This window comes from Trichogramma pretiosum, unplaced genomic scaffold, assembly GCF_000599845.2.
Source record: "Trichogramma pretiosum strain Unisexual culture from Peru unplaced genomic scaffold, Tpre_2.0 scaffold3, whole genome shotgun sequence".
Classification (NCBI taxonomy): domain Eukaryota; kingdom Metazoa; phylum Arthropoda; class Insecta; order Hymenoptera; family Trichogrammatidae; genus Trichogramma; species Trichogramma pretiosum.
Window position 1 is genome coordinate 3,691,351 of NW_019641698.1, and position 24,007 is coordinate 3,715,357.

Consider the following 24,007-nt stretch of genomic DNA (forward strand, 5'->3'; position numbering starts at 1 on the left):
ATGGAAATAGTCGGCGGTGACGTAGGGATTTTGTCCCACGAAGTGAGCACGGACTCTCGGGCGCGCAGCAGCAGGGCCGAGCGCACGACTGCTATTTTTACTCGTCCGGCTCGTATCGCGTATTTTACAAACGAGGTCTCAATAAAATTGTGTTTATCAAGCTCCGCCGCTGACTTCCTATACGCATAAATTCACACGCATCGACTAATTCATTCTCGACTTTACGTAAGATCGTACAGCAGCGGTCACTAAATAGCTAAAATCATCGCCATAATTCTTTTTTTTTTTCAAAGCCTCGCATCACACGCCTATTGTAACAGCTCAGAGTCATTATGCTTAATTATGTTTTCAATGTAACGCCAGAGAAAAAAGGAATATACGATTTTGCGTTGAAAAGGCACGAACGCCTCGAGCATATGGCCTCGGGGGCCATTGCGACAAGTGTATTTGTACGCGGCACGAGATTCGTGTCGCATCTTTTTCTCGACCCTTTGGTCAAAACGAGAACAAGCTGTATACACGAAGTGGCGCGCTTCATTATCAGATAAGGGGATTGCCGACTTACGTATACATACAGTCAATGCGGGGCGTGCAATGTATACAAGGGTGCTGCTGCTGCTGCTGCTGCTGCTACTACTGTGCCTGGAACTTCATCGATGAGATAGGTCACGCGCGTTAATACTTTGCTCCGAGCAATAACGCTATATTAAGCGTGAGATAATTATTCCATCGATTCGTGAATGAGCATAATGTATACTCGAATGCGTGAGCCTCTACGATTAAAAAGTGTTTTATATCTAAGTCGTTTTAGGTGTCCCGACCGAGCCTATCGAAACACACCGTTACGATAAAGAGCGGTAAAACGTCAACAATTGAAATTTATCGCGCGCTCTAGAATCGAAAAATAATCATCATTGATGCAGTCGCTAATCGAACGTTCGTAAGTAGAAATTCAACAATTCACTGCTACGGTACAATCGGTCCATTTTCGTGTCCATTAAGGTAGAGACGATTGGCTGCGAGAGAGCATCCATCGGTATAGGATATATATACACACATTGTGGGCTAAAGAGTGAATTTATATAAGAATACCGAGCGTGAGCACGAAGAAGAGAAAAAAAAGAGAGCCGCGCGCAGCCAAGTGTGTGCCTATATAATGTAGCTCTGCTGCTCTATCTGGGTGAAGGGGACGATGCTGCACTGCTGCTGCACGCGCGACGCACTCCATGCACATAACAATGGGTCCTGCGTGATGTTACGACATGTGTCACCGATGTAACTCGTATAATGTGGAGCACACTGCACACACACACTCGCACACATACACATATATAAAATGAATTCGGGCCTGTGTCACGTATATTGGAGCAAAGCAGCTATACGTAGCGAGCACTTAGCCGTCGACACTAGTCGGACCATAAGGCCTAATACAATGAGCTCGCTCTGTCTCTCTCTTCTGCTTGTCGAAATGCACGTAATGACACACGTCTGCAGCTTGTAATAGCTTCAGTCGCTGCTTTCTATAATATGGTGCACGTCTACTTAATACGCGTGCAACACAATATGAGCTCTTCGGATGACGATGCACTAATCGAAGCTAACACGATGTACCTTACGACAAATCCCCAATACATAGAGTGTCCAACCGATCGATGGACTATTGCTTCGTACTTGGTACAACTAAATTCATAGCAACGCGCTTTGGAGCTTATTACCTGAGCTCGCTCATCGTCGACGGAAACTCAAGAAATCGGATTCGCTGACACGGGGTCAGTCGAGCACCAGCGTTAAAAAAAAAGAAGCACTTGGATGTATCTCGCCGTCGAAAATATAATATATTATTACTAAAAATAAACTGATGCCACTCGATATAGGTGGGTCATTACGGGCGCGCATCTATTTCGCGCTACGAGTCATCAATCACGTAAATGGCATGTACCTGTGTACAGGGATGGATATTATATGCAGTATTATGTACGTATATGGATACCGCAAAGGCGGCGAACCCGCGTATGAATAATACGAGCCACGTGCTCTTTCTCATGACGCGCGCCTTCGTATTGCAACGCGAGATAACGCATGTGTGTGAATATATACTCGCAGTTTGCACGCGGATACATAAAACAGCAGCAGCCGCACGAGTAAAGCGTGGCGTTGGCGGCAGCTCTGCACGCGAAGGGGGAGCCTTTGCTCAGTGCACAGCGGCCATATTTGTATGTGTTGTACTACTTACTTGCTATCGTTGAGTATATATATGAACAATTCTACATAGAAAAAAAAGTCCGCCGTTTTAGGAATACAACAGACTCAAATTTAATTCTAGTTATTAAGCATTTATACGGTTGAGTGCGAGCTACATAATGGGATATTAGAAAAAAGAAATGCATCATGGAATGACGAAAACCTATGAAATATTCAAACGAAAATGAGCAGAAAACGTGTATCATCGAAGGTTGATGATTTGCATGTTTCGACATCGCAGCTATGTATACTTATCAACTCCAATAACTCTTTCTCGCGCGTGCATTTGCATGAAACAGCATGTACAGTCAGAATCTTTTAATTTGGAAGCAATTAGAAAGCGTAAATCTAGCGAAGTAGGGGTGATGCTCCTGTCTCAGCAAGTGTCATTGTTATTACAGTCGCCTATACAGGTGGTCCACACTAAGCTGCTTCTCCACTTTCTATGCGTAAACTATTTTTTAATGACTCCTACTCTACATAGCTCGTTTAAATTGAACCTTTCTATAAAGTTCGTAGCGCATCATCGTAGTCATTTCACATTACGACTCTGAAGTGTAAGTAGCAAAGGAAGATCGCTTGGACCGCGTGATCATTGCTTTCAATTTAGTTTTCGTTAGTGCATATCCAGTATACGTTACGACGCCGCAGAGGAAAAGAAAAAAAAGATCACCTCGACTGCAGCAAGTGGTTCTCAAGAAAAAAATTAATATTTTAAATTAATTTGTGTTCGTGCGTGAGTGCATAAAACTATGTCGTTGTCGGACGACGAAACCGATGAAAGGTTTCATTCCTGCAGAAGTCGTGTAGACGACGAAGTCGGTGATCATCATTTCAACCCCGAGGGTCATTCCAACCAAAAAAAATTGAATAACTCACGAAAAAATGTCAGTGCGGAGATTGCAGAAGATCGACGTAAAATTTTTTATTATATAAGTGCCTTTTACAGCGAGAGGAATGGAAGACTTCCACACCTCGATGATCTTTTTCGGCCTGAAGAAATAAAGTTTGTTCTTATGGAATCCGTAAATGACAAGAATGGGCCAGATCCTCGTATAGCAAAACAAATCATCGGCTTTGCAATCAAAATCGGCTACAAAGACGAGCCCGACGTCGATGAAAACGGCAATATATCGCCACATCGCACCACAGAATTGCATCATGCGGCTAAACTCAGAGGCCCTCAATGGACTATCATGATCCGGGAGTTGTTTAAAATATACAACCGATTTGACGTGAACTACACCAACGAGTCCGGCTTCACTCACTTTCATATAGCCTGTCAATACGGTGTTAACGATGCCGTCGAAAAATTCCTCGAGCTCGGTCAGGACCCCAATTGCCTCGTGCCAGAAACAGGTGATTCGCCACTGCGCTTAGCATTGACTTCGGGACATGAGAAAGTGATGGAATTGCTGCTGAGGGGCGGCGCAAATCCGAATCTGGTCAACAAAGATGGATCGACTCTTCTGCACAATATTTGCGAGTTGTTGTATGGTGATTATGGCGTGGCGAAGTTATTTTTCAAAATCAACGACGAAATCAGTCAGTCGGTGGATATCGATGCCCAGAACAATTTGGGTGACACTGCGCTACACTTGGCGCTAATGCGTAGTCGCAAGAAAGTGGCTGAGTTGTTGCTAACAAGAGGCGCCAATCCAAATGTGGCCAACAAGGATGGACTCACACCTCTGCATATTATTTGCAAGAGAGATTTCGATGACGGCATGGCTAAAGCATTCTTCGAAAACAACGACGCCAAACATCAAAAGGTTCAGGTTAATGCTGTGGACAAGTTGGGCCGGACACCGCTTCAATGGGCCGTGGCGAATCTTTTACCGGACGTGGTCGATTTAATCTTGCAACATGGCGCTGATCTGATGGGCTTCGTTTTTCCCGATGAGAGTTACTTTGGCGAAAAGTTGGAACCATGGGGTAAAGAGAGAATTCCGGCAGAAAGTGAGGAAAACTTTAAATTAAGACTGGCGTCTGGTGCTCTGGTAGTCGTCGAACGTCTCGAAAAAAGAAGATACATGTTGAATCGAAGCAACGCCCTAACGATCATGAATTTTTTTACTAAGTATGAATTGTTCGAGAAAACAGCGGATCTTAAAAAATGTTGGTATGAAGACAAGGAATTCGTAAGGGAGGCGCAAAAAATATTGATAAGTCCGATTCTGTCGCTCTACGATCTTATCCGGTTACGACCTGACGAGGCGGCGAAACAACTCACACATACGGACTACTTCGAGTTCATTTCGAATTCATTGAATTTTCCAAAAATACATCGAGAGGCTTGTGCTTTACATCTATGCGAAAAACTATCGAAAGGATTTTTCTTGCAACGGGGGCTGGATTCTATCATGACACTGACATGCCTTCCAGTTCGTTGCTGTGAATTTATTATTGAGAAGCTAAGCAACAAAGATTTATATAATGTTTGCTTGGTAGCTACTAAAAACTAAAGCTCGTGATGTCGATGATCATATTTACAGTACTTTTTGAGTGTTGATTGTTATTGTTGAATAATGTATATTTTCCATATCATTCAAATAAATTAATTAAAAATATGAGTTCCTATTTATTTATTCATACCTACATGACCATTTGAAACAAAATATTTTAAATTGTATATTCATTACCATGACATCTTATCGGAACTAAACTTCTCTATACGCACATGAATAATATAAATATAAAAAAAATTCACAATGGCATGATCGAAGAAAATCGTATACTTGGTCAAACATGTTACTTTTAAGAGAATTTGCTGAAAATAGTATTTTCCGACTTAAAAATATTTACAGGCAAAATGCCTATCAAAGACCCCCGTGCAGTTTTGAACTCATAAAACGAAGAATGATTTTTTATAAGATTTCTCACATATATAGGACTGCATTCAACCTACGAGATGCATGATCTTGCCGTGTTAATCAGCTCAACCGTCGTCCAGATTATGCTCGCGCAGTACGGTTATACATATTTTTTCCGAACGTACCTACCGAGGTGTGCGATATAACGTGCGCAACAACAGCGAACTGCGCGCTCAACGAGCCAAATCCGTTCCTTCTCGCGCGCATACTTTTTTTAATTAGCTCGTTTTTTCATTGTGTTCATAAGCTTGTGACTTTCTTACTTTATAACGCTGAATTCGAGTTGTTCCGTGAATGTAAATCGTATGACTGTCATGTGCACTGCGCTGCGCAATTCCACTGATCTTGTATACGCGAGAGTCGCTCAATTTGTCGCGCGATGCAACACGAGTTCCAGATCGGGTTACATTTACTGCTACACATGCACACGCGCATCCTAATATGTGTAGAAGAGATATCTTTTTTCGAAATGCATTGACATATTTCTCTAATAATTACGCTTGATACGAATTGAACAAACTATAAAACCAAGTTTTTCTTGTTAATTCGTTTATTAACATCATTTTTACGCGCATATTCTCATAGTTAATTTATTAAAAGTTCGAAGCGAAAAAACTGTGTGACAATTTTTTGCAATAGATTTCGTATACGTATGCGTTATTTTAATTTGAATAAGCCAAGCAGCTTCTGCGATCGCACGGCCCGATTAGAGTCGATGAGTTACGCGCTTTTTATTAATGAAGTGAGGAAAGGTGCCTTCTTTATACTAAGAATTTGGTCCTCATTATTTCTCAAAAGCCTAGAACACGAGCCCACGCGGACGTGGCAGAAGTCCGCACTAAACTCGTTTCTTCCGACGTTTTGCCGTTTTTATTTTCAAGCATCAATAAAGCACGAAACAATGAATTTCTTTGATTGTTCGATGCAACTTTCAAAGCCTCGATTTTGTCATTGAGCGTGCAATGTGTATGCAACTCTTAAAATTGTTAGAAATTGTAAAAAATTCCCGAACGACCGCGTGTAGATTTTTTCCAAACAGTTATGCATGTTAGAGAAATATATGAACGTCTGGGTTCGAGCAACGCATAGCAATGCCAGTAATATGTAATATATTTATTCGTTTGGAGGGGCTCGAGAGATGTGTGCGCGGATCCGTGAAATAAGCAAGCGTGCAGCAGCAGCAGCAGCGGCAACAAATCCCTCGATTGCGGCTCTTATGTGTTGGCTGCTCCGTCGCCGTGTATATAGCGAATATATCCGAGCGTACACCGAAGATTACCTAGAGATTATGCGGCTCGATGATCGCTGCGAGACTCGTCCGAGTACAAAGCTTGACTGCTGCCGCTGTGCTTCTTGGCTCTTTTTGCCCATCGCACAATAGGAGGCGGCGGCAGCAGCCAACGCACGCGGCTCCTATGGCTGCTGCTGCTGCTGCTCATTGCGATCTCGGCGCATTTTCTAACGCAACGTTATAAGCTCAGCTGCTCGCTCGTCTGTTTATACGGTGGCCCGCACTCGAATAACTCGCCTGCAATCGCTTCAGCACTGTATACTTGAACCGTGATGAGCTACAAGTATATAATATCTAAGTGCTCATTGTGCACACGATCAGGAACATATCGCTAAAGCTTCAGAATGTTCTTTTGCTGCTATATATACTCCGGAAAGATCAAGCGTATGGGGTATAGGTGTACCATTGCGTAAGACGAGTCCGTATGCGGATTTATTTTCGTAATTGTACTCATCTCGGCTGCGCCATTTTTGGCAAGACAAATTGAAGCATCGACATGAGGCGCGCGCTCTCTTTTATGAAAAGCGATATTATTACAAGCTCCGCTGAGGCTGCGAGACAATCGACCGCGAGAACGACGAAAACGAACGTGAATGGAAAAATCAACGCTGCTCGTGTATTCATTAACCATCGCTGACAGACACGAATAAACAGGTTGGCTGCAATAATCAATTTCATCGGTCATGATAAACTGGCATGCGACCTGCGCGCGCGCGCCCGTATCGTCCCAAATCACTTTGCCTCCTTGAGGTCTCTATTTTCTTTTTTCTTTTTCTTTTCTCTCTTTTTTTCTCCCTACATCTAAAGAACATCCTCGAAAATACGAAGCCGAGTATGTGTGCGCAGTGTTACTTTATCGATTTTATCGGGATCTCGAGTACGAGTATAAGGACGAAAAGACGAGAGCGCGCGCGACGCAGATATGGAAAAAAACAACAACAGCAACAACAGACGGAGAGCGGATCATCGCACGCGCTCGCACAGTTTGACGATTAAGAATTCGACGAAGCAAAGTCGCGAATGAGGTGAGCCTGAGAAAAAGAGGAAGAAGACGACGACGACGACGAAGAAGAAGAGGAGACAACGCATATAATGCAGAATAATACAGTTGCGATCCGAAGTTGAGTTGAAATATCGGATCGACTGCGTGTGTTACTACTCTCTGTTTATCGAGTCGCCCCGCGCGTATAGAGCAGAAACACGTCGTTTGCCGACTGCCTTAACGAGTAATTTTTCAGTGTAATGATATCAACGAAGATTTGGGATTTTAAAACGAAATACTTAAATACACGCGCGAGCGCAGGAGCTGGATAGTGCCAAAGCAGCAGTAGCCACGACTGGGTCGTTCCTTTTTTTTTCTACGGAATTATTTGACAAGCTCTTAATAACTTGGGCGCTGATTGAGGAACCGGTTTCGATCGTGTAACTTTTCGATTAGCCGAAGACATCCATTACCGACTCTTTTATCATTTTCATTATCGAGTTAGTGTGGATAGATCGATCGTATTAAAACGCAATTCGAGTAGGCCTGTATCGATTCGAGAGCTGTAAATATAATATGTATAATGTGCAGGTGACTATTTTCGCATACAATCGTCGGTATTATGCGTAATTCGCATTAGCAGTTCGTTGAACCAGCCAAGCGTATAGAGAATCGAATAATATTGTCTGCTCTGCGAGATCGTCGAGCAAAAAAAAAACGTTTCTGATTAATCCGGCCGAGCTGTTATGACGTAATTGATCCGAGGCAAGAGAGTCTAGTACTGTGTGCAGCTTCGAGAGTCTCATGAATTAAAGGCACAACATCATCCGTCGGAGCTGGAAATAGTTGAGAGCAGCTAACCAAATTACGCGTTGGACGTGGGATGATGAAAGGCACGTTTAAGGCTGTATGAGAGAGAAAGGGAGACAGAGAGAGAGCTGCCTCGAGTGCAAAGAAAATACTATAATATAGCCGCGCGGGGCGCCGATCGTTCTGACCCCTCGACGCTGATCTTCTCTCTGTCTCTCTCTCGACGGGGGTGGCGGTGGTGGCTGCGTGTGCGCATTCAGGCACGTGCTGCTCTCATGAATCAAGCCGTATTAGAGAGAGAGATAGATAGAAAGCAAAACGAGGCGCGCAGGGAAAACTGCAGGATGCTACGAACGTCCCGAGTAAATTGGATTTTTCAGCTGTATTCAATTTGGATAGAAAGCTCGACATCCTCGTGGCCCGAACTGGCATTGAAAATATGCATTCGGATATCGTATCAACTTCAACAGACCTCCGGATGACCGATCGATGGAAATAGAATCGCGAGACGGCCGCTTCCATTTATCAAAATTATGTGCGATAGTAAATTTTGGAGCTTGAAAAATGTTGGAACTGCACGCACCTAAATTACAAAGTGCACGAGACAATAGAAGAAAGTAGCGAGCCGCGTCAGCCGCGTAGAAGTATACAGCGGAGAAAACGCGCAGAGACGCACATACATATAGCGCACGCAGTGGCGAGTAGAGTCACCGATAGAAGCGACTGCGCAGGGCGAGCTATAGCTGCGCAAAAGCCGGTGCGGATCGTTGCGGTATACCGGAGAGGCGTGGCCAGTCTCGCGCGTACCGGGACTCGAGGCGGGACTTGGCTGCACGCCGAACGCAGCAGCAGTAGTAGCAGCTAACACAGAGAGCAGAAGCAGCAGAAAACGCCGATCTTTGACAACTCGGCGCTCGCACTAGGCAGAGAGCAGACGCGAGCCGTCGTCGCAGCAGCAGCAGCAGCAGCAGCTCGTGGTCGCCGCGCCTCCAGGAGGCCTAGCTCTAGGAGAGGTGTCGTGGACAGCATGGACAGCAGGCATGGGCCCGGGCCCGAGTGAGCGCCTGATCGGGGCGCAGCGGCTGCTCTGGCTACTACTATGCTGCTCGTGCCGGCCAGCACGGCGGCGCCCTCGGAGCTGCTCTACCAGCTCGACAAGTACTGCGGCGAGAAGGTGCAGCTGCGCAACGCCCAGATACAGAAGACGGTGCGCGAGGTCTGCCGCGTCGTCCAGGACGTGCTGAAGGAGGTCGAGCTGCAGGAGCCGCGCTTCGTGTCCTCCCTCACCGAGTGCAACGGCCGCTTCGACGGCCTCGACGTGCACTCCCCTACCGAGTTCGAGGTGGCGCTCTACCTCAACCAGATGGGCGTCTTCAACTTCGTGGACGACGGCACGCTGCCCGGCTGCGCCGTTTTGAAGCTCAGCGACGGCCGCAAGCGCTCCATGTCCCTCTGGGTCGAGTTCATCACCGCCTCGGGCTACCTGTCCGCGCGCAAGATCCGTGCGCGATTTCAGAGCCTCGTGGCTCAGGCCATCGACAAGAGCGCCTACCGCGGCAGCGTCCAGCTGCTGGCCGACTCGAGCGAGGTCCGCCTCAAGGTGCGCGAGCGCTACGTCGTCCAGGTGACCCCGGCCTTCCGCTGCTCGGGTGTCTGGCCGCGCTCGGCCGCCCACTGGCCGGGTGCCGGGGCGCCTTGGCCCTCGCCGAGTCTCGCCGCCGAGGTGCGAGCCGAAGGATTCGACCTGCTGTCCAAGGAGTGCGTCGCCGTCCAGGCCAAGCCCTCGGCTACCGATGGCGACGCTTGGGCTCTGAGCTTCGTCGAGGCCGAGGCTCGTCTCCTATCCAACGGCTGTCGACGTCGTTGCCTCGACATTCTGCGCACTCTGAGGGACAGGCACCTCGACTTGCCTGGAAATCCAGTGACCGGCTACCACATGAAGACGTTGTTGCTGTACGAGTGCGAGAAGCACCCGGCCGAGACCGACTGGCACGACTCCTGCCTCGGCGACCGAATCAACGGCATATTTTTGCAGCTCATCTCGTGCCTGCAGTGCCGGAGATGTCCGCATTACTTCTTGCCGAACCTCGACCTTTTCCGGGGCAAGTCGCCCAGTGCCCTCGAGAACGCGGCTCGTCAGGTGTGGCGACTCACTCGAGAACTCCTCATGAACATTCGTGCGCTCGAGAAGCTTTAACTCACTGTTTGGTGCTTCGAGACTGCAACTTTTTTTGTCGGGACTATGGTGCAAACATTTTATTCAAGTCTGTTGTGTCGACGATTCGATGCGAACCTTACGATTAAGACAAATCATTTTAGTCACTCGCGTGCGTGAACGATTCGATATGATTTCTACGTGTATAGTGCAATTTCCTACACTTTGCAATCGAAACTAAAACTGATATTAACATTCCTATAAGTGTTGTTTACGCGATAATTGGCATTTGTGATTTACTAATGTAATTTTATTTATATCAATGTTAGCATTATGATTCTGTTCAACGTTTATCTGAAGATGCAAAAATCAAATGAAAATAATCATTCTTTAACTTATCTGTATAGTAACTTATGACGTTCAAAAAATCTGCATTAGATTCTAGAAGATTACAAAAGTCTCAACATTTGTAATTAACATTACAAAAAAAAATAACTGTTACAAGCTACAGCATGAGTGTTTTCAAATAATTATTTTCAGCATCTTTTCAAGTATTAATTTTTAAATTATTGCGAACGTGTTTGTAAAGTTTCTGCGAGGGAAAACTTGAAACTACGTGCAAAATATTTTATTTATTTTAAAAATATAAGCAGATTTTTTATTTTATAATATATTTATATATTAATGCGTTGTCATAACTATGTCCTAATTGTAATAAAATTTTACTATAAAAAATTTGTTAAATCATTTTTTGCCTTGAAATTATGTAGGTAGAGAAGATTAAAAGTACTCAAGCACCCAATCCTACGAGGAAAAAAACGAATACATGTTTTACCAGCTTTAATTCAATGCAATAATACATGTAATACTCAATTCTATTCACAACAATTTTCTTGTACAATCAAATGTATCTTTTTACACGTTTAAACATAAGTCAAACGGAATTTTTGTGAAACTTGACTGGATTTTATTTATGTAAGAAATTATTCAGTTAACTGACGGCTCGAAATTACCATTAAATATGATTTTTATAAAAATTTCCTTTGAAAATGAATACTCTCAATTATTTCTCATTAGTAAACAGATTATTTTTATAATTTATAGAAGACAAAAAAGTTAAATTAAATTCACGTGGACTTGAATATAAGTTTACATTTGTTACATACACTTATCAAAAGCACTTTGTCATCATTTGATTTGTTCGATCGTTTAGCGTAAGCTTTCAAGCCTTTGAAAGCCTGTTAATTATAAAATTTCTATTTTAGAATGTACAACGGGTGAGAAAATCCCCAAGCTCTCTCATACAGTACGGAATTCTATTGAGCGCGCAGCTTTTGAAATCAATTTTTCTGTCACGTTGTTCAATAAAATTATGGTCGCATTAATTTGATTCACGTGCTACGTCGTTGAAAAAAGATTCTCTCGAATTATTTCGCAAAAAGATTTATGGATGAATTAGTTTTTCGACGTGTACTTTCTGCACCGAACAAAGAGGAACCTACGCGAATCGTGGTCATATTCTCGAAAGCATCGCGCAGAAGAAGAGAGCAGCACCAAACTCGCCAAATGGAAGTGGCGAATAAATTTTTGTGCGAAAACAGTCGAGGAGCGAAGTGGTCGAATTACGATACGAGATAAGGCAGTGTATAGCAGCCATGTTGAATCGACCCTCATAGATAAATTCAGCGCAGTCAGAAGAGGGAGTTTAGTTCGGGCTTTTGCGAGCCCGGAGAGAAACACAGAAAAAAAGGCAACAAACGAGCGGATACGACGTGGGCTCGCGATGTCGCATAATTTTCGCCGAGCTCAGCAGGCAGGCTGCAGTCAGGCTTCTCTCTCTCTCTCTCTCGCTGTACGGCACTCGCATGCACATATATCTGGCTCGGAACACGTAGTGGCGGAGGAGGCCGCCGCCGGTGGTGCGCGGCACATAAACTACTAGCCTCGCCGCCGAGTGCCGGTCTCTCGAGCTTCCCTCGCACTACTATACACGCGGCATAGTATATAAACGGAGCTGCAGCTACGAACGAAGGGCTGCTAACGGATCGATCCTCGCGGCGGCAGCGTCGGCGGCGGCGAGCGAGGTGATAAAGGGAGCGGCTCGGGTCCGACCCCCCTCGCCAGTCGATTGGTCGGCAGCTTTGGCTTGGGAGTCGAGTCAGAGGCGGGGCTAGCGACGCGGCTTTGTGGAGCGGTGGTGGCTCGGTGGACGCTCGCCAAAGTCAGCTCGAAATCGCGACGCAGTCGGCGCTCCGCATTCGTCAGCTCGGAATCGCGCCGGGCCGCACGAGGCTCTTCCATCTTCTTCCTCTTCTTCCTCGTTCTTCATTGTGTTGTTGCTCTTCTTCTTGCTCTCTGCGCACGCCAGTGAGGTACGTAGCAGTGCCTGTCGACGATATAACATGAGTGTCGAGTGAAGTGAGTTTCTGCAGTTATAGTTGTTAGTTTTTGGTGGACGCGCACAAGCGCATTATCCGCTACGTCGAAGCGAAATATCAACGCACACGCACGGCATCAAAATGTTAGTTCCCGCGGAGATGTTGAGTTCCCAGTCGAAGATGGTGTACCAGCTTAACAAGTACTTCGGCGAACGCGTCATGAGCCGCAAGGCTCAGGTGGCCAAGACCATTCAAGAGGTCTGCCGCGTCGTTCAGGACGTGCTTAAAGAGGTCGAGCTGCAGGAACCCCGTTTTATCTCGTCGCTAAACGAGTATAACGGCCGCTTCGAGGGTCTGGACGTCATCTCGCCGACGGAATTCGAGATCGTCATCTATCTCAATCAAATGGGTGTGCTGAACTTCGTGGACGACGGCACGCTGCCCGGCTGCGCCGTTTTGAAGCTCAGCGACGGCCGCAAGCGCTCCATGTCCCTCTGGGTCGAGTTCATCACCGCCTCGGGCTACCTGTCGGCACGCAAAATTCGCTCCCGATTCCAAACCCTGGTGGCGCAGGCCTGCGACAAGTGCGCCTATCGGGACTCGGTGAAGATGATCGCCGACACGACGGAGGTGAAGCTGCGCATCCGCGAGCGCTTCATCGTGCAGATAACGCCGGCGTTCAAGTGCGCCGGTCTGTGGCCGCGCTCGGCCTCGCACTGGCCGATACCGCACATACCTTGGCCCCATCCTAATCTCGTGACCGAGGTCAAGACCGAGGGCTTCGACATGTTGTCCAAGGAGTGCATCGGCCTGCAGGGCAAACAGTCGGCCATGGAGGGCGACGCCTGGGCCCTGTCGTTCCTCGACGCCGAGAACAGACTGCTGCAGGGCGCGAGCAGACGACGATGCCTGAGCATACTCAAGACTCTGAGGGACAGGCACCTAGACTTGCCCGGCAACCCCGTGACCAGCTATCACATGAAGACGCTGCTGCTGTACGAGTGCGAGAAGCATCCCCACGAGGCCGAGTGGGACGACATTTGTTTGGCCGATCGTTTGAACGGCATATTTCTGCAGCTGATCTCGTGTTTGCAGTGCCGGCGATGTCCGCATTACTTCCTGCCGAATCTCGACTTGTTCAAGGGAAAATCGCCGAGTGCCCTCGAGAACGCGGCCAAGCAAGTCTGGCGATTGACGCGAGAACTGCTGACCAACAGTTCGGCCCTCGAGAAGCTCTAGTTTCCTAGTGTTTTGTTACATGCTCGTGTGCTTTTTTTAAGACTTTGATTCTGTGATCATATGTGTGCGCGACAAGCGGCGCGTCTCTCAGCGAGTGTCGCGCGCCAAAGTGCGATACATAATATTGCTATTACGCATAAAAATATAAATGAATTTATTTATTTATTATCTTGTACTACTTTTATTAGCGTTTTCGAATTTTAGTGCCATAAATACTGATTATTCGAGTGTGTTACGAGGTTCAGTGGAATTTCTGTTGTTGTGTTATGTTTAGTTTTCAATATGTAAAATATATCGTATTTAACACGCACGCCCGAAGAAAACACCCTCAAGTCAAAAGAATAAAGTGTGTTTTCGTTGTTATAGTGTAGTTACATTTTCGTGTCAAATATTTGAATGGTTTCGGACTCAAGTGTTGACTCGATAACAAACAATCTACGTCAAAGAATTGTAAAAAAATGCTTTACTATTTGTTTTAAATGTAAATTAAAGAAAAATACATGTTCGAATCTTCGTTTAAAACTTTATAAGCGACGGTGAAAAACATCTGACTGATTTATCAAAAAGAAAAAAACATTTCTAATTCACTTTCGATCTAGAATGTACGGACTTTAAATAACGAAAATTGAGAGCTTTTTTAAAAGGTTCTCAATAACTCATAGCAAACTCACGTATTTACTAAGAATAAAAATTTTGCTTTAAAATTCAGTCATTTTTATATACATGATATTTGTATAACTTTGTATATAAACATAGTATACAGATGTAATAAATTACATAAACTTGTAATTAATTTTAAAAATACACTAGAACTATACATTAAGCTTTTACTGTTATTATCCTAAATTTTCCTCTTTCATTGCAAAAAAACTAAATTTCATTAAAAAAAAAGGAAATTATATAGTTGTCTAATGATTTCAAACCTACACACGTATTCAATTCAATTGCTACTTATTTAAAAAGCAAACAACTTTGTAAAATGTGGTTAACACCTAAATTCAATAATGTTTCGTTCCGACGGATCAGTCATGATCCTTTAAAATAGTGCCGAATTATTTATCAATACTTATTTTTGGGAAACGATTTAAATTTTGAGTCAGTAAGTTCGTTTTATTCATAATACAGTTCATTTTTAATCTTCCGAATTCATCTTTTGGTTTATAAAAAATTCTACTAGAAGTCTATGAGAACCCGAATGAAAAGGAAGTTCAGTTAAGAAGTAAGAATTATTAATTCTTTGAATTTTTTATAAAAAATCTTTTAAATATCATTTTGTCAGTTTAAATATTTTATTAATAATTTGGAAAATTGTTTAAAAAAGTTAACTTTAATAAACATAAATTTTGTAGTATTTTTTAGAGTGCAGGTATAATTTTTTGCATAATGTTTAAAATTATTCCATACACTATTTAAAGAAAATATATTCAGACGTTTAAAAAAAGAAAAAGAAACGTTTATATTCAAAGTTCCAAAGTAGTCCATTTGAAAAAAAAATCGATCGAAATTTTCTCTCGAAATTTGATCCTCCACGTATCAACCACTAGTTTTAAAAATTTATATACACTAATATCAAAGAAAATGATTTTAATATCAAAAATCTGTTGGGTCTATGATTTAATGCCTGTGGAATAAAATTATTCAATTACAACCACGATCGGATTACCAAGAAGAATTTATTACGTATCATGGTTAAACTTATTAAATAAAACGCGTATGTTTGCGTGTTAAGTTTGTATTATTTTGATTCATATTACTTAAATTCTATTGTATAATAATGATAATTTCCAACAGCAACTAAAAAAATTACAAACTACTTTCAAGTTCACAGTAATTACATTAAAGTAGTGAATTAATAATAAAATAAGTATGAATGTTTGTGAATGAATATAGCAGAATTTGTTCGATATTCTTTGACACACAAGTCAAGTTGATTGAAGTGAATTAAAAACTTGTTGACGAATGAAAAAAAAAATTAAAACGCGATAAAGGAGATTTTACACCTAACGTTTATCAATTCCGAACTCGCGAGCTAGCAGTTTATATTGTATTCTCGACGACACAAAGAATGCAGTCCGCAGATGCATAAATAAAGCGCAAAAGAAAGATGCTAGCATTGGGCGAAAAAAAAGGAACGTTTTATAGCCGAAGACGATATTAAACAAACGACGTTCATTGTTTCTTGGGAAGATTAGCGAGCCGCGCACGGTCGTCGTCGTCGTCGGTCGCAGAGCCGCAGCGTGTGCTGTGCGTGTCTCCCGATTTTATTGGGACGTTTCGGGGAGTTTTATATGCGAAAATAAGCTTGAAAAGAAAGAGAGGAAGAGAGGAAGGTAGGTATAAAGAAAGTAAGAGAAAAAGAGACGGAGGACGCGCAGAGAAAAGAGAAAGAGAGAGAGAGAGAAAGAGAGGACTCGAGTAACGCGATACTCTGGCTCGCGCGCGATCGCAGCTCCGAGAGATCTTGTTTCTCCCTTTTTTTTGTTCGCTCACGTTTTTTTTTCTCTCGTTTCCCCGGCTTTTTCCCTTTGCTTCTTTGCGTCGCCATCATCATCGTCGTCGTCGTCCCTTATACACATATACACAGACGCGCGCACGAGCGAGCGAGCGCACGCAGCTGACACTATAACCGAGCGATGGTGCGCGCAGCGTAAACTACCTTTATTTTATATACATGACCAATGTGAACGAGCGTAGCGCAGGTACACACTTATATACTACTATACTCGTCCGAGCTCCGCGGAACGAGATCAGCGCCCGATAAGGCCCCCATGGGAGCGGCATGTTACGGTCCCGCTTTTACACGCGGCTTCATATATTTATATATGGTATAATATATATAGGATACATGTGCGATCGCGCGTCCGAGTTCGCTCGGCTAGCTATGCAAAGCCTGCGTATATATCTCATCTTGTCTTCGTTCCTCTGTGTCCAGGCTTTTAGCCTCGTATAATAATGGCAAATACTCCTATAGGTATAGTGCAGAATTTGATACGCGTCTAATGCTCGTGAGCGGAAAATACCGAATAGCTCTATTTCGCTTCAAGAGTGCCTCGCGATTCGTCGTATTCGTTTTTAGCATCCGTAACTGCGCGTCTACGCGACCCAGACGCGCGACTCGAATAGCGCTGCTAATATAATCATATCGCGGAGATGAGATAGGCCAATTTACTATGCACGGCGAGCCATTCAGCGAGAAATATCGCGGCTCGCCTCGTTATAATGCGATATTTCCGAGGGCATCGTGGATCGTCCCAGACGCAGCGTAAGTACACAAGTTGAGCTAGTATATTTTCTCGCGCATATACGCGCATAGAGGCGTGCGTGCTAACTGCTCGCGAGAGTCACGAGCTTTACGAGCGAAACCACTTAGAGTGTATCGCTTTCGACGGCGGCTGGAAGGGGCAAGGACGAAGAGGCGAGCGAGAGAGCAGAGGCGGCGGCGCATTAGTATGAAACATTGATGCGAAAACTCCTTTGCGCGTACATTATATAAGTAGGTATGTATAAGCTCCCACTAGGCGGACACGTGCCGCGCTCACAGGTAATTTTACCATATTTATATTTTCCTCAAAAGTAGCTTGAGCAGACCTGCGAGCCTGCCACACGCGCGTGCCTCCGAGCACATACTTAAGCGAGATAAGACGTACACGATATTATGGGCCCGTTAAATTATTATCGCGTATACGACGAGTTCGTTCGCCGTAAAATGAAGAAAGTAGCCACTCGGGCGCGATAAGCCAGCTGTTGCCACCGACGCAACCGCAGATTATCGTGGCTTCCGTTTTTCACGATCCACTCGAATATTCGTCGTGGTGTCGGTGATGCCCGAAAGCTCGAGTTTCTTTACACGAGAACTGTAAAAAGTTAATTTTTACCACCTTCGTTAACAAGGCGGCAGAATTCGTAACCCTGCCGAATGACTGCCAATCGCGGTTATCTAGTAAATTCATCTTTTGTTTCGTTATAAAACTTTTGTTGCTCCAATAAATAAATTTGCCAATTGGTTAGACGATTCCTCTTATAAATATAGTTACAAATATTTCCACGGTATAATAATAGCATCGAGAATATTTGATACTCTTTGGAGGAAAAAGAATTGCCGCGTCCTCAGCACGCAGTTTACTGTCAAGAGTCACGACAGCAAGTCCAGGCAGGCAGGCAGCAAAAGACAGGGAAAAGACTGCTACGTAGCCGCGCGTTATCCAGGCGCACAGCCTGTACAGCATTTGAAGTTTTAATTGGGCCCGTGCGAAAGCATATCTGACTTCGTTTATCTCGCTGCTGCAGCGGCGCGCAGCTTATACGACGCGCGCGCGTATAATTGGTTTGTGCGAGCGGTATATACAACGTCGCACAAAATTGTCGCGCGGCGGCAATCGTGCTGGCAGATGCTATATAAGAACATCGCATAGGTAAGACGTCAAATCGTACCGCCGCTGACAGGTGTTGAAGAATAGACTCTGTCGAGACTCGAGCAACGCGGCATATTTCAGTCTCGCAGACCGACTCAACACCTCGCTGGAGATCGTCGAGCCTCACGGCAGCTCGCGAGAGCGGCGACGATAATGCCGGTCGTTCGCCGCAGCTCCGAGTTCAGGGCATCGAACGACTTTTTGCCGAGCGTGCGCAATCCAGCGCGATACTTTTATTCGCTGCCGTGTGTGCGTGTATGTGTACGTGAAGCGGTGAGCTTTGTTCTTTCCCTTTGGCTTGATCGGTCGCTCTCGACACCCTGTCCGCGCGCGTTTCGGCAATATATATTACAATCGCATACGGCCTATGGTATAGATCGCACACAAGAGTCGACGACGAGTCGACGCGATCGCGATCCTTTTATTCCTCGACTGCACGAGACCCGCAAGCCAAGAAGGTATAAGGCAGGTATGCCAAGCGTTTATCGCACGCGCTCGGCATGTGCGCGAGTCCCGAGTCTTCGGATCTTTTCTTTTATCCGAGACCGCCGCGAGCCGTGCCAAGCGCGATCGCCTATAATATAGGCTATAGCGGCAAAAAAGCCGAGCTCGAGCTGAGCCGTAAAAGACGCGTCTCGAGTGCGACATCCGTTGTAGCGTGCGCGAATAACTCGAATCGTCGACTACGCGAGGACCGCGGTATTTATTCGCCCGTAGCCAAGCCCTATAAACTGCTCTAAAGTATGTTTATTAGGTGTCAGCTCATCTTCTTCTTCTATAGGGTGCTTTGTCAGATTTTCCCGTTCGCGACGCGTCGCATAGCGTTATAACTCGTTCTTCCCCCGGCCGACTCCAAACGTAATTATTGAGCTATCCGTCCGAATTTCGCTACACCTCGTTGTCCAATTATTTTCTATTTGGCAATTTCGCTTTTATACGAGATTCGATCCCTGAAGGACTTGGGATCTCGAGCTAAAGTTTCATCAACGCGCGAAGCTTGCACGATACATATTTTACGAGGCAGAGCGCGCACATGCCCAGGTCGAGTGAATCAAGATAAATGGTGCGAAGTTATAGCATGATGAGCAACGCAAAAATGAACCATCCTGTGTTATGCCACTATACGCGTTTCTCAAATAGATTGTGACTAGTGTTAGACTATTCAAACAAAAGCGAAACATAAATTTTCTTTAACAAGAAAAAAAGAAATAAAAAGGATTAAAAATTGTTTATTTTATACCGTTTGTGTTTTACATTAATAGATGGATTAATCAGAGCGCGGGAAAGTGTAATATTCTCATGAATACAAAGTGCCAACAACACTCGCGAGTTAATCTCGACAAAAATACCAATACCTTCGGGAACTTTTCACTCGCGCGGCGAGCTTTCTCACGGCGATTTACGCGCGGTTAAAATACAAGGCGCGAAAAGCCGTCATCACGACGCGAGCAAGTATAAAAAGTCAAAAAAGCTTAAAAGCGCCTAATCCGCGCGAAAACCAACAAATCAGATTGCCACTCGAGAGCTTGTTTACCCAAGCTCTCGAGTACCCTATATAGATGCCGCATATAAAAGCCGTAGTAGAAGTAGTAGTACATAATGTACGTAATGGCGTCTAGCATCGGGAGTACTATTCGAAATCGAATTCAAATTTGATTAGTTTCCGAAAGGAAGGGGGCGACTCTCGCAAACTTCAGCCTAACAGAGATTTATGTTTCGACGCGCGACTGCGTCCGACGAGGAAAGCCCCACTGCGTATACACCTACTATATACGTAGTATTGTATATGATATATATATACGCACAGACACAGACACACTACCCGAACAGCACATGTATACATAATGCGTTGCGTTGCTCTCAGAGATATATAGTCGCATTTTTTGGACTCGCGACTGCGACACTTTGTATCTGTATTACGGCTCGAGTGGGAAGTTGAGAGTTTATCACTCGGTAAAACGGTCCGGCGCGCGCGCGGGCAGACTCTATTTTTGAACATTTAACCACGAGCGCGGCTCGTGTCCCGACGCTTACAAAAAAAAAGACGCGACAGATGCAGCTGCAAAACCTGTGCATGTATGTGGTGCATACATATAGCCTTCTGTTTGAGTTCCGAATTCGTTTTATTATTTTTTTTTTGCGTGCAGATATTCAACCTCAAATTGCCGAAAACACATTTTACTTTTTTTTTTTAGTTTTAAACAAATGTAATTTCATTTTAAAAAAGTTTCGCCCGTCGAAAAATGTTTATACGATTTGAGATACAACTTTGAAAAATAAATTATCGTCAATATTCGCGCCCCGAGATTAAAACGAAAACGTCAAACAGAAAAAAAAAACATTTCACATCCGCAGTTTTCCAACTTTGTGCTTTTCATTTTACTTTTATTCTCAACTTTCTGATGCAGCATTACATGCTGCACTATGTTTAATGCAGCCTTTTTCAGATCTGGTACGCGAACATCGGTTCTTTGATACCAATAAACACACTATACGACACTAAGTATATTGCTTGTTTACAGTTTTACAACTTCAAAGAGAAAGAGAGACGTTTATACATATTTAATAAAAGGCCGCGCACTGCTGCTTTGAATTTTGATGCACTACCCACGGTGCGCAGGATAAATTTATATTTGTCCGCATAAATCATTTTCAGTCTAAATCCACATCAAGCGCAAGATACAAGGTATGCGGAATTTTTCAAATTGAATTTAAACTGCTTGAAAGCAAGAGGTTTCGCGGGAGACGCCACTTTCAATGAGCCAGTGCATTTTTGCGCCATAATTAAATCGTTGAAACGAAGCTACTGGTTTAAAACAGTTGGCTATTTGAGTTGTCTATGACTTTTATACGTCTAAAGCGGTTTATAAGGTAGCATTAATCGAAAAAATCACAATGTTGATTTCATACCCCAAAAAAGCAAGTAGCCATGCATATTCAAATCAGCTCGTAAAGTACGTGCACAACATGACGTGTTCGTACTTGCAAGGGCGCAACTTTTTAGTTTTCACCAGATATGCATTTCTCCGATAGGCATCAGTGTTAAGTTTCGAACTAAATATTACATAGGAAAAGAGAGGTGTAGGCGGTAGAACTCGCTCAGCCGAATGCAAATTAATATATTCCGCGCGCGCAGTCCTTATTCCGCAGTCGAGCTTGTGGCCGCTGCATCGCGCTTATATTATGTGTCTTTATACCTGAAACAAGAGATAGAGACGTTCGAGAGTAGAATTTCGTCGATTTGGACTCGAGGCGCAAGATCGTGAGAACCGTGCATATAATACCGGCCAGCAGCAGCGGCTCTCCTCCGCTCCACTGCTCGATGAGAACGGAACGCTCGCGTCGTTTTAATTCTCTTCTGCGCGCGCTGCATGTTGAGTATATTCAAAAAAGGCAGGAGAGCCAACATTCTTCGATTCCGAGACTATACGGACCGCGCAAAATGAACATTTTGCCGAGTATAAATTTCACGATTTTTTTCGTGTCACGCGGTGCCCCGTCGTAGTACACAATCATTGGCTGGCGTTTCAATTCGCGAGAGACGCAGCCCTGCCACGAAAGAGTCTCTGCATCATTCGACTTTTATATGCTAATGGCGCGAAACATAAATTAACTTCAAAGTGACGTTATTGTCCAATATACAGACTTGTATTAGCTCGTTGGCATTATCAATCAGAGGATAGATAAAAGTCTATGCGTGGCAGTGAACCCGTATTAAATAGCCCACGTTCGTGTAAAGTGCGATTTTCGGTCGAGAATATCGACGAAAAAAAAGCACGAAAACGGTTGTAAACAACGGGAGACACGTCATTAGTGTCAGACGCGATATGCTTTCAGAAAAAGGCTGAGAACGAACATTATATCGTCGCGCGCGCATTAGAATGCTTCGGCTCCAATTCGATCAAAAAGCGAGAATATACTTTTTTGACATTTCACGAGCGTCAACGTTGTGGCGCTCGAAAATGTTCGCGCAGGTTAATGCATTGAATTTCAGGCATCGTGCGAAATAATATGGAGACGATGCGCGCGTACAAAGTGTAATTTTATTTAATAAACTCTCGTCACGTATTTTGTGAAAAAACGAGTTGAATTTTTAAACAGCTCGTATGCTTCGAAATGCAAGAATAAAGTGTCGAAATAATGGATAAATCGTCGATGCGAATTGTGTTTAATTCTCGACGCAGGGAATAAATTTTTTTTCGAATACATACGAGTTGGCACTGGCAATGATCGCAGTAAAAGTTTGGTAAAGTAGTCGATGAAAATACAAAGTAATTACGGATAAAAATGTGCCTGATTTGAAATTGAAAATAATTCAATGTCAGAGAATGAACTGCGCAAACGATGTCAACTGCACACAGAGGTACACACTGTATATTAATGGAAATTGCAATGAGGAGTGCGAGCTCCTACAAGCGAGCGTGTCACCGCGAGTGTTCCAGGAAAGAAGCACGGCGAAGCAGCAACAACAACAACAAAAAGAAAAAAAGAAATGGAAAAAGAAAAAAAGGAAGAGATCTGAAGCACGTGTTAAGAGCGTTACATTATTATAGAGGCTTGCGCGCATACAACACGGTGGTGTTGTGCGAGTCTGCGTCTTCGAGCTTCGTATCTTGTATCAAGGGCGCGCATCAACGATCGCCACGATTAATCCATCGACTCGAGTGCAGTGCTATACACACACACATGCATACACAACAGCATTTATATATGTATGGACGCGCACACACATCCTGCCTTGTAACACGGCATCGCTATACGTTCGCGAGTTTGTCCGTGCCGGCTGTAGTTGTGTGTTGTACGTGAGCACTTAGAAATTCGTATCGCAGCGACGCGAGTAACCCAACACTGCAAATGTGTATGTGCGTGTGTTGTGTGCAGCCTTAGCATAGCAGAGAGAGAGACGGACGAAACGAGCGAGGGCCAAACTCCTGATCTCGTATCATATTTCGTGTTTTATTCAAACGCCAACAATGCCATTAAAGGATTTCTCTCGATGCCCCAATAGCGAACAACAAACTTGGCCGTAATCCTTTCGCGCGTGTGTGTATACACACAGATACACACACGCATACGCGCGAGAGACGAGAGCACAAAAGAGATGCAAGTCCGTATGTGCGTTCATGTCGACGATTTCGCCGACTCGCACTTTACCTGTATACACAATGAGCTTGTCGTCACGGCCGCGCGCCGCAACAGCCCGAGTCGTCTCCTCAGCAACTCCGTCTTTGGGCTGTATATACACATAATACTGTGCTACTGCTTTTGTTCTTTCGCGGCTCGATCGGCGACGACGACAACGACGACAACGCAGCGAGGAGAAAGATCGCTCCTTTGATTCTCTCGCGTCGTGGTCTAGAGTCCTCGCGCTACGTCGTTCGCCGCGAGACTCCTGCCATGGCCACCGGGCCACCACCGCGAGTGAGTAGGCATCGACTGCTTTTTGTAAATGCGTACATAGTATACACTAACTATGTACGACTCTTTTGCGATTTATATCGAGCTTCCGGTTTCTCGACATCGTGCTGCCGCCGCCGCATCTGCATGTGAGCTCCCGAGCTCGCGCTCGAGATGTACCGCAGTAGCGACTCCAAAATTTTTTTTCAATCGTCTCTACGTGTGTATA

General features: G+C 44.5%; 3 protein-coding genes across 11 annotated transcripts in view; 2 read left to right on the forward strand and 1 right to left on the reverse strand.

Annotated features, from left to right (window-relative positions):
* The window catches only part of LOC106650923 (neurobeachin), a 95,972-nt gene that overhangs the window by 12,331 nt on the left and 59,634 nt on the right, over positions 1–24,007 (reverse strand). The window lies entirely within an intron of this gene.
* On the forward strand, positions 9,237–10,554 carry LOC106650925 (protein mab-21-like). Its single transcript, XM_014369203.2, has one exon. It carries the CDS (start codon positions 9,297–9,299, stop codon positions 10,392–10,394), a length of 1,098 nt encoding a protein of 365 aa, XP_014224689.1. The 5' UTR covers positions 9,237–9,296; the 3' UTR covers positions 10,395–10,554.
* On the forward strand, positions 12,611–14,706 carry LOC106650924 (protein mab-21). The gene has a single exon (XM_014369202.2). It carries the CDS (start codon positions 12,872–12,874, stop codon positions 13,967–13,969), a length of 1,098 nt encoding a protein of 365 aa, XP_014224688.1. The 5' UTR covers positions 12,611–12,871; the 3' UTR covers positions 13,970–14,706.